Source organism: Eptesicus fuscus, chromosome 7 (genome assembly GCF_027574615.1).
Source record: "Eptesicus fuscus isolate TK198812 chromosome 7, DD_ASM_mEF_20220401, whole genome shotgun sequence".
Classification (NCBI taxonomy): Eukaryota; Metazoa; Chordata; class Mammalia; order Chiroptera; family Vespertilionidae; genus Eptesicus; species Eptesicus fuscus.
This window is the reverse complement of record NC_072479.1, coordinates 81,424,991-81,438,928: the sequence shown is the minus strand read 5'-3', so window position 1 is coordinate 81,438,928 and position 13,938 is coordinate 81,424,991. Positions and strand designations below refer to the sequence as shown.

General features: G+C 43.5%; 1 protein-coding gene across 1 annotated transcript in view; it reads left to right on the top strand.

The window, feature by feature from the left end:
* The window catches only part of PTPRO (protein tyrosine phosphatase receptor type O), a 115,587-nt gene that overhangs the window by 90,691 nt on the left and 10,958 nt on the right, over positions 1-13,938 (top strand). The window contains exons 20-23 of the mRNA XM_054718619.1: positions 6,927-7,017; positions 8,109-8,185; positions 8,758-8,892; positions 9,121-9,243. Of these exons, the coding sequence (XP_054574594.1) occupies positions 6,927-7,017; positions 8,109-8,185; positions 8,758-8,892; positions 9,121-9,243 (426 nt within the window). The remainder of the gene's footprint in view (positions 1-6,926; positions 7,018-8,108; positions 8,186-8,757; positions 8,893-9,120; positions 9,244-13,938) is intronic.

Here is a 13,938-nt window from a genome sequence, read left to right as displayed (position 1 = left end):
TTCTCAAAGTCTACTGATTGAAATGTTAATCACATCTAAAAAAATACTTACACAGAACATCTGGACTTGCTGTCTGACCAAGCAACTTGGCGCTGTAACCTTGCCAAGTTGACACATCAAATTAACCATCACACTATGATTTGAAGGAGTGTTTAGTATTTTTATTTATTACTAGAGGCCCAGTGCATGGAATTCGTGCACTCGGGGGGTGAAGGGGGGTCCCTCAGCCCAGCCTGCACCCTCTCGCAGTCTGGGAGCTCTTGGGGGATGTCTGCCTGCTGTGGAGGCAGGAGAGGCTCCCGCCACCACTACTGTGCTCGCCAGCCATGAGCCCAGCTCAGGGCTTCTGGCTGAGTGGCGCTCCCACTGTGGGAGCACACTGACCACCAGGGAGAAGCTCTTGCATTGAGCCTCTGCCCCCTGGTGGTCAGTGGGCATCATACCCACTGGTTGTTCCGCTGTTTGGTCTATTTGCATATTGGCCTTTTATTATATAGGATGAAGTTTTTTATTCATATATCTTTGTTCTTAGAGTATTATTGGTCATATATATGATTAGTTGGTGTCAAGTCCTGATATACTGTGTCCTTTGCCATGGTGAGAAAATACAAATTACTCTCCAGAAGTCTGCTTTATTTAAATCACAAGCTCAGATTGTTTGTTTTGGACTAACATTTGCTCAAGCAGTGACCCACTAGTCTGACTCACTTCCTTTTTAATTTGACAGCCTCCCAGATAGTTCCCTTTCCCAACCCTCCCACCCTACATCCTCATGGTATCTTCCTCTATTTTTAAAGACTCATTGTGCTCCCACACCTGACTTCAGTGTGCATGTTGGACCTTCCACATGGCAGCCCTCAAATTTTCCTGAAGTTGATAATTAATTGAGGCTTAAGGGGAAAAAAAATGTTTCCTCTCCAATGGAAACCCAAGAGGGTGTTAAGATGGCTCAATCAGCTGGTCTAGCTAAATCCAGTGGCTGAACAGTTATTTGTTCTGTTTATATTAATGCTTAATAGTTGTATTCATTTTGATTCTGACATTGAAAGATCACACCCACATAGAGAAATTTCATCGCTTGTAAGCATTATGCAAATTGAAACTAATGTCTAGATTTATATATACAACCAATTCATCTATAAGTCATACATGAAACTATGCAAGTTGCTAATTTGCATTCACTGAATAAATTACTCTTCACTCTGCATCTGATTTTTGAATCTACTAGAAAGACTGATTATCCTTCTAACAAAAACATACATCTTTTCTTAAGCAGGTTTGGGAACCAGGGATTAAATTCAATTCCTCATTTCTTATGTCTCAGATGGAGAAGGTTTTGAAGAGCCAGACTTTAGAGCTTGAAATTTGAGAGCCCACAAAACACACCTCCTACTGTTCATTCTGCCACTATTTTCTGTGTTTTGTGTTTGATTGGGATGCTAGTGGAATGTGTGTCTACAAAGATGAAAGCAAAACTACTTTACTTCTCATATAGTCCACAAGGGATGGCCTCTGATTTCTGGGAGTAGCTCCCATTTGCACTGTCCTTACCTGTGTTTCAGTCCAGTTCACTAGAGACCTACCTGCAGTTCTTGTTGAAAAATGTTGCCTCGAACCCTCTCCAACACCAGGGATCATACATTGCTCCAGACCTGAGTTTTCTCTCATTTCTAATTTCCTAGGTTTGGTGTCTGTTCCCAAGTGCCTGTAGAGTAATGTGTCCAGTGATTGGAGTGTTGTCCTTAAATCCCATCCTAGAGCCCAAAGCCCTGGTAGCTATTGCTAGACACTCCCGAGGTTGACTTTCTTCTTAGCCATCTTCTGTCACCTGCCCAAGATTCCCATCACTGCTGCACCCCATTCTTCCTTATTTGGAAATAGGGCCATTTGCAGATGTAATTAGTTAAGGTTGAGGTCATACTACAGTAGGGTGGAAGTCCTTATGAAAAGACAGCTATGTGACGATTCAGAAACAAGGAGACTGCCATGCGATGACAAAGCAGAGATTGTAGAGATACAGCGAGCACAGTGCACATATATATGCTTTGCTTTTCAAGACTTTCATGCTTTAAACACAGCCACACAGGATGGACTTCCATTGGGCCTTGGTGACTATATTGGTTTCCTAGGTTTGCCATAGCAAATTATCATAATCTTGGTGACTGTAAGCAACAGAAATTTATTCTCTCACAATTCTAGAAGCCAGAAGTCCAAAATCAGAGCATTAGTAGGGCCATGCTCCCTCTGAAGGCTGCAAAGGAGAATCTTCCAGTTCTGGTGGCTGCAGGCATTCCTTGGCTTGCACCTGCCTAACTCACATCTGTGCCTCCACCTTTACATGGCCTTCTCCTCTCCTCCCTTTCATAAGAACACTTGTCATTAGATTTAGGGCCCACCTGGATAATGCAAAAAGGACTTGTCTCATGATCCTTAACTTAATTACATCTGCAAGCACCCTCCTTCCAAATAAGGCCACATTCACAGGTTCTAGGGGTTACGAGGTAGACATATCTTTTGGGGCGACCACCATTCATATGGTGACTCTGTGGCCTAGAAAAAAACAAACAAACTCATGATGATAAATTATATTAGAATCAAAACTAGCAAGAGAAAATTCAAAAAAGACTTATGTTGGTTTCAGGCCATCCCCTCATACTTTGACTTTCTGCAGCTTTAAGCCTCTGGAGATTCCACATGGTTAGAAAGAAAATAACTGCAAAGCTACTGAGCTGGAAACTGGTTGTTCCATTTTCCACTTAGCGACAGGCTGAAGTACAAAAGATTGCGAGCATGTTGTGTATACATGCGGTTCCTGCTTTGCTGCAATTCAGATCTGGCAATTTACCTTTACAGTGTTCAGCCAATTAAACCTCTCTTATCAACTTAGGGCATTTACCGCAGGGAGGCAACTCACAATTAAAGTTCTGTCAGCTAGTCAGCTTCCATATGTGCCCCAGCTCTCTGCTGCAATCTGTTTCCACCATTTCTTTCGTATCTGAGGCCCTTTCCTGTGGCTTATCAGTCTGTCCTCAAAGCAGGGGACTTGCGGGAAGAGTTGCTGGTCTGTTAGTACAAATGGCAAAGGATGGAGAATTGTGGGGCCAGGCAAACAGACACATTTCACAACCATTATCCATAGTGCTGCATTAATCTGTTGGGTGTAATCATTTCATTTGGTGGTCACTATACACCAGTGAGGTGTGGAGAAATTATTAACCTTATCTTACAAATAATTAAACTGATGTGAATGAGACTTGAACTACTTTTCCAAGGCCTTACAGTTTAAGGGGTACCCCCAAATGAGCCAGATGTTTGGATAAGCTATCTATAAAGGCACTATTTAAATAAAAAATGTTTTTATTGGTTTTTAGAGAGAAAAGAAGGGAGAGGGAGAGAGAGATAGAAACATCAATAAGAGAGAAACACCAATCAGCTGCCTCCTGCACGATCCCCGCAACCCAGGCAAGTGCTCTGCCCGGGAATGGAACCGATGACCTCCTGGTACATGGGTCAACCACTGAGATACACTGGCCAGACTATAAAGGCACTCTTTAAAGGAGGTATATTTCCAAAATAAACAACGGAAGCATCATTTAAATGAGCATAAAGCTGCCAAAAGGACCTCACCTAACACTGATTTAGTTGAGGTTTCTAAAACTAGGTTTCATTTTTACAAGAATGATTTGAAAACCCTTGAAAATGGAAAAACCAGTAATAACAGTGGCATTTAAAGGCATTTGGCAAGCAAGCGTTTTGATTAAGATAGAAAAACGTCTAATTTTGTGAATTGAGGATCAAAGTTAGCATAGTTCGTCTTTACAATGCTTCAATTTAGGTCAAAAAGCTTGAGATTCTGTGAGCTAGAAAAGTCATAGTGCTACGGGAGCAAAGGAACCAAGAAATCTGGACGATTTTGGTCGGTTCATCCTTGTGGACCACAGGCTTGCATCCCAACGTCATTAAGCACACACACTGAACTTTTTATGTGGAAGCCCCAGGAGTTTCAAGAACTAGATTCTGAAGCATATGCTTTGCAAAGAGCACTGGAATCAAGACACAAAGATCATGAAGGAGATATCATTGTTCAGTCTCTCCAAATGTCATCAAATGTCTCCAACGTCCTTTGAAAGTCTTTCAAAGACTCTCAAAACTCTTCTCCCTGAGAAGTATTCCTCCAGCTTATGATTGAAGGAATAATCGGGAATAATTATGACAAGTAAAACGTGTTTGCAATATTAACATCCTATATGAGTAAATAAAATGTACAAGTGGTTTCTCTACTGCCTCAGTCAATAGTCTTATAGAAACGTGCATTACTATATAGATAATCCCACTTATAGATGGTTACACATGCTGTTTACTAATATTTCCCTCAAATTTGTTGAGGGGTATAACTAGATATGCTGCATTGGTCTTGCCCTATACAATTTCAGAGAGCACCATTCACACAGACCACAGCATGAATGATGCCCCCCAGGGAAATCTAAGTGGTTTGACAACAACCCTTGTTTCCTACCAAACACAGGACAAAGCAGCTTAGAAATCATCTGTCCAGTAGCATAACTTTTTGAGATGTGATGGTTGTCAGATTATAGAAAAACCACTCTATCAATTCACCTTCTGATATAGAATTTATGGGAATACTGATACACACAGGCAGATATTTGGATGTTCTTATTTTCACTGCTGGTTCCACTTACCACTACTGATTCATCCTTATTTTTGAGGTTTCTTTAATATATATATATATATATATATATATATATATATATATATATATGACTAAGCGGCCAGCCAACTGGCTGGCTGGCAGGCTGACTGGCTGGTAGGTGTGATGCACACTGACCACCAGGGGGCAGATGCTCAACACAGGAGCTACCAAATGACAGCAACTTTGCAGAGTACCCTCTCATACTCCAGGACCCCTCGGGGGATGTCGGACTGCAGATTTCAGCCCAATCCCTTCAGGCCAGGCTGAGGGACCCCACTTGCTGGAGGGACCCCGCTCACACCACAGACACCCTTTGAGCCCCAGAGCCACCCCAGGTGTGGCCGGCTGGGGAGAGACCGCGAGAGGTTGGTTCCAGGGCCTGTCCAGCTCGTCTTGCTCAGTCCCACCCTGCCAGCCACCTTCTAATTAATTTCCTTTCAATGTGCATGAATCCATGCACCAGGCCTCTATTCTACTAGTCTATATACAGTATATAAAAGGCTAAGTGACCATTGCAACTGAATGGATGACCAAACAGGCTGCATGGGGTGACTAGGCCAGCAGGGAGGTTAGTGAGGGACAACCAAACGACTGAACAGCAGGCTGAATGGGGCAACCAGGGCCACGGGGGGGAGGGGGGGGCAGTGAGGGGTGACCAAATGACTGAGCAGCAGGCTGTGTGGGGCAATCCCAGGCCAGCAGGGGTGTTAGTGAGGGCCAACCAAATGACTGAGCAGCAGGCTGCGTGGGGTGACCAGGCTGGCAGGGGGGGTTTGTGAGGGACAACCAAACAACTGAACAAGCAGGCTGTGTGGGGCAACCAGGCCAGCAGGAGGTGCAGTAAGGGGTGACCAGGTTGGCGGGGGCGATAGTTAGGGGTGACCAGGCTGGTGGGGGGGACAGTTGGGGGCAACTAGGCCAGCAGGGGGGCAGTTAGGGGAGATCAGGCAGTCAGGCAGGTGAGCAGTTAGGAGCCAGTGGTCCCGGATTGTGAGAGGGATGTCCAACTGCCAGTTTAGGTCCAATCCTCAGGATCGGGCCTAAACTGGCAGTTGGACATCCCCAAGGAGTCCCGGATTGGTGAGGGTGCAGGCTGGGCTGAGGGGAACCCCCCCCCCCCCCCGCCCTGTGCACAAATTTCATGCACCAGGCCTCTGGTGTATATATAAAAGCCAAAGCAACTGAACCACCGGTCAACTGGTCACTATGACGTGCACTGACCACCAGGGGTCAGACACTCAATGCAGGAGCTGCCCCCTGATGGTCAGTGTGCTCCCACAGCCAACCTCCTGTGGTCCCTTCCCCTGGCCAGCTGGCCCCAATCAGCCCCTATTGCCAGCCAGGCTGAGGGACACCCCCTCCCCCATTCACCCCTGCACTCCCTGGGCACGAATTCATGCACCGGGCCTCTAGTATAAGTGCCTGTCAATCCTACATCTTATTACATGGAAAATATTCCTACATTGTTCCTCACTCTTTCTTTTACCACTTTCTCTAAGGCTCATTGCCTAAAAGAGAAAAACTGACATTTCCTCAGAGACTAGGAAACATTTGTGCAAATTGCATACATTTCAGTTACTCTATACCTCCTCAAATCTGAAATAAATTTCTTTTCAAACTTGTTTTCAAATTTTCCACACCCAGAGAATTATGCACATAATCCTTACTGTCTCCAAATGATTACCAGGTTATCCAAGATATATATGTATTGTATTAGTCAGCTGTTTCTGCAATAATGCTATTATATACAAAACAACATCAAAATCTCAGTGACCTATTGCAACATTTAGGGGCTGTGGAATAGCAGGGACAGTTCTCACTAAGGGGCTGTGGAATAGCAGGGACAGTTCTGCTTCTGGCCATGGGTCAGGGTCAGGACTGTTTCACGTGTCTCCTCATTTAGGGACTCGCAGCTTCCTTACTCATGTTCTTTTCACGGCAGATGGCAGAAATACAAGAAGGCAAAACAAACCAAACAAGCACACTTAAAGCTTCTTATTGAACATGATTCCTACCCAAGTTCATTGGCCAAAGCAAGTAGACAAGAGTGGGGTGGTGAAGTATGTTCTATCCCAAAAGGGAGCTCTTCAGCTTCATATGGCAAAGGGGGTGTGATGATTCTGTTATAGGCTGGCGTGAAGAATGGTCTAAAGTGAACATCCCATCCACACCATGTATGTATGGAAATCTCAAATCTATTCTCTGTCACTTACAGGAGTTGAAATTGATTGGACTGGATATTCCACACTTTGCTGCAGACCTTCCACTGAACCGATGTAAAAATCGTTACACAAACATCCTACCATGTAAGATTGTCAATAGTGCCGGTCTGACTCATATCTTTCAAAGGTCAAAGGATGATTAAATGCAAATTAATCAGTTTCACTAATCTCTGGCCAGACCCAGTTGTGGTCTGGATCTTCAAGGCCATCTCTGATCGAATCCGTGCTATGATGTCATCAGATCCTATCGTGTGTAGGAAGATGTAATCATTATGCTTTTAAATGAATTGCATCTGAACAGGAAAGACTGACCATTTGGCCCTTTAGTGATCAAATGTCTTAGCCAAATTAGGGATAAAATAACCTGTGCTCTCATAAAATGAATTCTGTCAATTCATTGGCAATGGAAGGCGGCAAATGGAAAGGGAGCTCAATGTGTTAAAATGCCTCCTCTTTCTAACTTCTGGCAAGATCTGTTGTAGCTTAGCATTTTTTAATAAAAGCAACATTCCAAGAAAAAGTAATATGAAGTACTAACAGGACAATTAAAATATATTCCAATACAGATCTAACTTTCCTCTCTGCTATACTCCAGGGGGAGCCAAGACAGAATGGAAAAGTAGAAAAAGAGGGTGAATAAGCTCTAGGAAAAGAATGTTTTCCTTAATAACATTTCTTGATAATCTTAGGCAGCATTATCATTATAACACCTTACATCTGTACACATTTCAGAATTTACTTTTCTCATTTGAATTCCATTCACAAAAAGCCCATGCAGCTCCATTTTCTCCTCTAGGTTTCCCAAAGGTAATGCATTCTTGGATGTCACTGTGTGAAATGGAAATCACATAGTTAAGATACATGCTGTAGCCTTCCACATAATCTACCAAAATTTTTAGTTTCTGTAAATATTCTGCACACTCTCCCCCAAAAGATGAATCTAATTCTTCAAAGGACAGGAGAGCTGGTGGGAGAAAATAGTGATGGAGAGAAATTTATATATTTGTTTAAACAAGAAACTAAAATTGAGGTATGGCTAACATCTCAAGCTAAGACAAGCTTTATCTCCCTACTCTATCACTGACAATTTTGACTTGATATTGGGAAGACAGGATCTAGACAATTCTTCTTTCCACTCTAATTTTTAACATTTCCTTTCTTCTGATTCTGTACAGATGACTTTAGCCGAGTGCGATTAATCTCCATGAACGAAGAGGAAGGAGCAGACTACATCAATGCCAACTACATTCCTGTAAGTAAAAGAAATAAAAAATAAAAAGTAAACCAGGCATCCAAATTCCAGCGCAGGCTGAGAAAAACCCATCAGGGACACAGGGATGCGTCGAACGGTCTAAAAGAAAGCCATTCTTCTGCTAGAGAACAGTTTCCATTATTCCATCTCAGAATAAACAATAGGAAACAAAGAATCCCAGAGATTAATTATGTTCATATTTCCTTATGAACGACTAGTGAAAACAGTAGGTCATTACATTAAAGATCATCTTTCTTGTGTTTAAATGTTTTTGGCAGCCAAACCAAAAGGGCTCCCCCTGAGCACCTGTGTTTTAAAATATCTATGAAGACAGTAGTTATCGTGTTGGAAAGTGAGGGTGTGATTTTATAGGCTTCCCAAGGATCATGCTTAAAATCACACTGACTTATACAGTCAGTCACTCTGACGGCCTCTTCCATGGGAACAGGGGAACAGGTACAAAGGTGTGAGATCCGTTGCCAGGTTTATCCCCAGTACATTTTCAGTGTTTTTCTAATTTATGCAGAGCGGCCTTGGTTCCTCAGGTGACAACTCTGTCACTTACCTTCCAGGGATACAACTCATCCCAGGAGTATATTGCCACCCAGGGGCCACTGCCGGAAACCAGAAATGACTTCTGGAAGATGGTCCTACAGCAGAAGTCTCAGATTATTGTCATGCTCACTCAGTGCAATGAGAAAAGGAGGGTAAGTGCCTCCGGGGCTGTCCCCACTCAGCAGCAAGACCCGCACCAGCCACCGCCAGGAATGGAGTGCTCACCCGCACAGAACCTGCTCCTGCTTCCTATCTCAGCTCAGTGTCACGTACACTTCTTCAGACGCAAGTGCTTTCGTTTTCCCTAAGGGAGCACAGACTTGGCTTCTCCCCCCGCTTGGGCTTGTTTGTTTGAACACGTTGTGTGGTTTCCACCTCAGGTGAAATGTGACCATTACTGGCCGTTCACGGAAGAGCCCATCACTTACGGAGACATCACCGTGGAGATGATCTCGGAGGAAGAGCGGGATGACTGGGCCTGCAGACACTTCCGGATCATCTATGTAAGTCACAAGTTCGGATGCTGTCCCCAGGCTGAGGGGACCCCCCCCCACACACCCACACACACACACACCCAGGTGTCAGGAGACCAACCCACTATCCAACAAGATCGTGAGCACTTCAGGCTTTGCAACACTTCTTCCTTCAAGAGGAAAAGCCCACTTTCAACATCCTTGTTTCCCATGTCATGGAACCTGGTGGGGTGAAAGGCTGGCCTGCGGGGCCCGAGGGGATGGGGAGAGACTGCCCTGCCCATGGCAGGTTAGCCCAGGGCCATAGAAGACTTGTGGGCCTTGCTCCCCAGGCCTGACGGAGGAGGGGCATGCTCTCATGACGTATACTAACCGTATGTGAGTATAATTAGCATCCGCCAGGCACACCTAGCTTTTAAATTAAACACTTAAACCATGAGTTAGTAGTCTGGGTTTTGTTTTGTTTGGCTTTTTTTCCCCCCTTATTTTGTTCTGGTTTGGTTTTTATTATTTCAAAGGTACTTCAGGGCATTTTTATTTTTATTGATTTCAGAGAGGGAGAGCGAGATAGAAATATCAATGAGGAGAGAGAATCATTGATTGGCTGCCTCCTGCACACCCCCTACTGGGGATCAAGCCCGCAACCCAGGCATGTGCCCTTGAGCAGAATTGAACCTGGGGCCCTTCAGTCTGCAGGCCAACACCCTATCCACTGAAGCAAACCAGCTAGGGAACTTCAGGACACTATTAATCATGGTTGCACATCTCTTTTGAAATGCCATTGATTTCTGATTGCTAGGATGTCAGCACAGTCTGTTCTTCCTGCCAGATCTCTAAGGATAGGCGTGGAGCCAGTGCAGTAGGTTCATGTGCAGGCGAGGTGCAGACATCACCCGCAGAATACGTCCCTGCTGTATTCTCCACGTGAGACAGCCCAGAAAATAGGAGGGAACCTATTTTCCACTTGAACACTCCCTGCTGAGAACCAAGTTTAATAGGAGAGTCCTCCTTAAAAACTTGCTGCTTAGAAATAGCCCTTCCTAACAGCTGTGACCAAATTCACCTTTGTTTCATAAATACCGTGAGCTAAGAATGAGTTGTATCCTTTTCAATGTTCAAAAAAAAAATCAAACCAAGAATGATATTTCACATGAAATACTATAAGGAGACATCCATAATCACTCCGTAAATGATTCTATAATCAAAGGTCAGTGTCCATAGATATCATTTTGTTGCAACACAGCTACATGTGTGTACATATTGTCTGTGACTGCTTTTGTGCCCCATCCAACTGGAGTAGTTGCAACAGAGACTGCAGGACCTGCAAAATCTAAAATACTCTCATCTGCCCTGACAGAAAGTGTTTGCTCACTATTAATATAGACAATGGAACCAAAGAGTGTCCATGTCCATAGAACATAAGCATTCATTAACTACCCATTTATTGATATTTAGAAGAGATAAATCACTTCTGAGCCACTGGTGGTTAGCAATGGTTTTGGCTACGCTGAGAATTTTAGACAAATCCCTATATGACAGTAACAGACTGTCCTTCATGCTAGTCCATTGCTTTGAAATGTCCACCTCCTCCTGTTCCCTAAGCACATTCCTATGTAGTTTCAACTCCAATGTCACTCTTTGTTAACCTTCCTTTGTCTCAAGAGACCTTTATCCCTTTTCTCCTCTGTTCTGAGTCTCATGGCTATTCCTCCATCACAGTACACTGTAGATTATTACAATTCTCTCGCTTCATGTCTGCCTCCCCTAGTGTGAGTTTTGGAAGCAAGTACCCTGTTTTAATCATCCTTGTAATTCCACTTAATACATCTTTGTGGGGTGAACAATAGTGAATAAATGAGTGATTTCAAAAATAATAAAGCACTTGGAAAGCATCAATAGATTTCCATCAGTGAAAATATTTGACAATCTGAATGCAATTTGAACTCTGCTTTCTTTCTTGGTGATTTCAGTGGGAAAGCCATTGGAAACTATTAGACTAATACAGAACAAATCTTTCCCTAGGTTTGCACCTTGGGGGGAAATTGTAGAGCACAAAATAGGGTTTGTTCCCTTGACAGGGAAGAATGACATAGATGGTTGCATAGTCAATACTATGCTTCTTGTCCTTGGTCTTAAATGATGGCCTTTCAATGACAAGCATGTGAAGGACTCAGAATATAGAAATAAAATGTTCAATAATGTTTCCTGGTAAGGTGTTTATACAGTATTTATAAGCATGAGGTCCCAGAGTGCCCCCTTTGGGCCATAAACAGACAAAAATCTAAATTTTAAGCTCCCTCGGTGAAGGTTAAATTGCTGAAGAATATTGTGCAGTAGTAATGAATAGCTTTCTATTTGTCTCATTTTTTGTTTACAGCCGTCCTTATCCTCTCCATATTGAAATGTGGGAACTTTTAGAGTACAACGAGGTAAAATTACATAAGTGATAAAATCAGGGTAAAAGAAATTTTGGAAAGTCTAAATAAGATGTAACCCGAAGGAGGAAAATGACCATAACTCACAATTGTCGCTTTCCACTCCTTCAAACTTGGCATGAACTGAGTAAGAATTGGAGAAAAAAACAACAGCAGTAACCCCTTCGCTCCCTTGATGAGTGCCTTGCTGTTCAGCTGGTAGGGGTCACGCTGATACCAAGTCCCCTGCCTTGCTGCTAGTGATTGATTTAAGTGTTTCCTATTTTTGAAGGATCTAGACTATTGTACTAGGGTAGCTGCATACATTTTCAGATCAACTGTAATATGTAACATTGTTCAAATCTTTGTGCTAAACCTGCCATCAGCATTTGAAAAGAATGAGCATTTCCATGAACTTTTCTGGACATCTAAAAATATCTAGTGATTGAGTATCTTTAAATCCTCAGGGTGTTGAATAATTATGCACATTTGATTATGCTTGGGTTACTTTCTTGCCATACTTATTGTAGACAGCAGCGATGGCAGCCAGCATTTTGCAGACTTCCGGCTCCATGTGTCTAGGAAAGAACCCACAGGGAAGGAGACTCTGCGTACAGCTGGGGGTGTATGGACTTAGGTGCTGAGGGGACAAAGGGTTTAGTAAGTGCTGACTTCGTTATATTTACACAAATCTTATGTATTTGTTTACCTACTTCATTTATGCATTTATTTCTACTTATACAAATTTTACTCTGCCCAAGACCACTGACTCTTTAGAATTCATTCTCTTTAATACCTGAACCTAAACTTTAGCTCCAAACTCATAGGCAGGCCAAACTCTTCCAAATGATGATAAAGTCTTTCATTCATTCAGTGGGTGCTAAGCTCTGACCAAGTTTGAGGGAAGGGGAATGAATTCGTTTCTTGTGAGGCCTGGGTTTGGAATACTGATAATAAGATCAATCATTATGCTTAGAAGTTAGTGGGGACTAAAAAAAGTGACTTTTGAAGGATCCACATACTAATCGACATTTGATCAGTTCAGAGGGAACAATACAGGGGTGGGCAAAGGTAGGTCTACAGTTGTTCATATGGAAAAAGACGTGCAGGTGATGATTATTACAATAGCTCTATTAACTCCAAAGAATGTCACAATGGCACCGTAAACCTACTTTTGTCCACACCTGTAGAGTTGACCTATGGGTTAATCTGAACAGGACAAATATACAAAACATACCCCTGTACCAGGATTCCCAGAACCAACCGTCTAACTGCCCTGGGCTGCAGTGAGTGGCAGGAGTGATGTAGAAGTGGTGATGATAACGATAGCTCACAGGCACCGTCCTTCACAAACAAGCACACTGCAGCCCCACAACAGCCTTGTTACAGGTGCGGTTATCCTGCAACATCTGAAAACACCCTTTTTATCTTTTTATTTTTTTAAATATATTTTATTGATTTTTTTACAGAAAGGAAAGGAGAGGGATAGAGAGTTAGAAACATCGATGAGAGAGAAACATCAATCAGCTGCCTCCTGCACACTCCCTACTGGGTATGTGCCTGCAACCAAGGTACATGGCCTTGACTGGAATTGAACCTGGGACCCTTGAGTCCGCAGGCCAATGCTCTAGCCACTGAGCCAAACCGGTTAGGGCTGAAAAGACCCTTTTTAGATATGAGAACACTGGCGTCAGTGAGTTTGCCTTGGGTCAAGCCTACTAGTGTCAGAGACCAAGACGAGGATGGTTAAATAGGTGATTTCGGGAATAAGGAATGCAGGATAGGACAGAACAAGGAAGAAGGCTCACACAGCTATGAGTTCAGCTGAAGTCTAGCATCAGCGAGGTCCAGGGAGGGTGTTGGGGTATGAATGGCACCGTAGACTTAGTTGTCCCACCTGCCATAATGGGGCTGGCTTTTTGTACCCCGTTATCAGCCACTGGTTAGCTGCGGAATGCCTGGAGCAGGAGAACACAAGGTCTTGGGCATTTTCCAGAAAGGCAGCTCCCCTGGGTGGGGGACAACTCTGAGAGGGGTACAGCTCTGTGCTGGAGACCCAAGGGGCACCAAGAGCACCTTCCACAGTGTTTAATTCATTGGCCAAAGCCGATGCAATTGCTCAGTTGCTAGGATGCAAACCCTAATCTGTTTAAACTCTTATCTCTGCAAAGGCCTGGATTAGCCCATTTATCCTACTATTTGGAGCTTTATACATTAGTATGTTTTTTCCAGGTCCTGCTTTGTGCCAGACACAACGCTCAGATCTGGAAAGGGAAGTATTCAGACCAGGCGTGGAATGTGGCTTTACCTT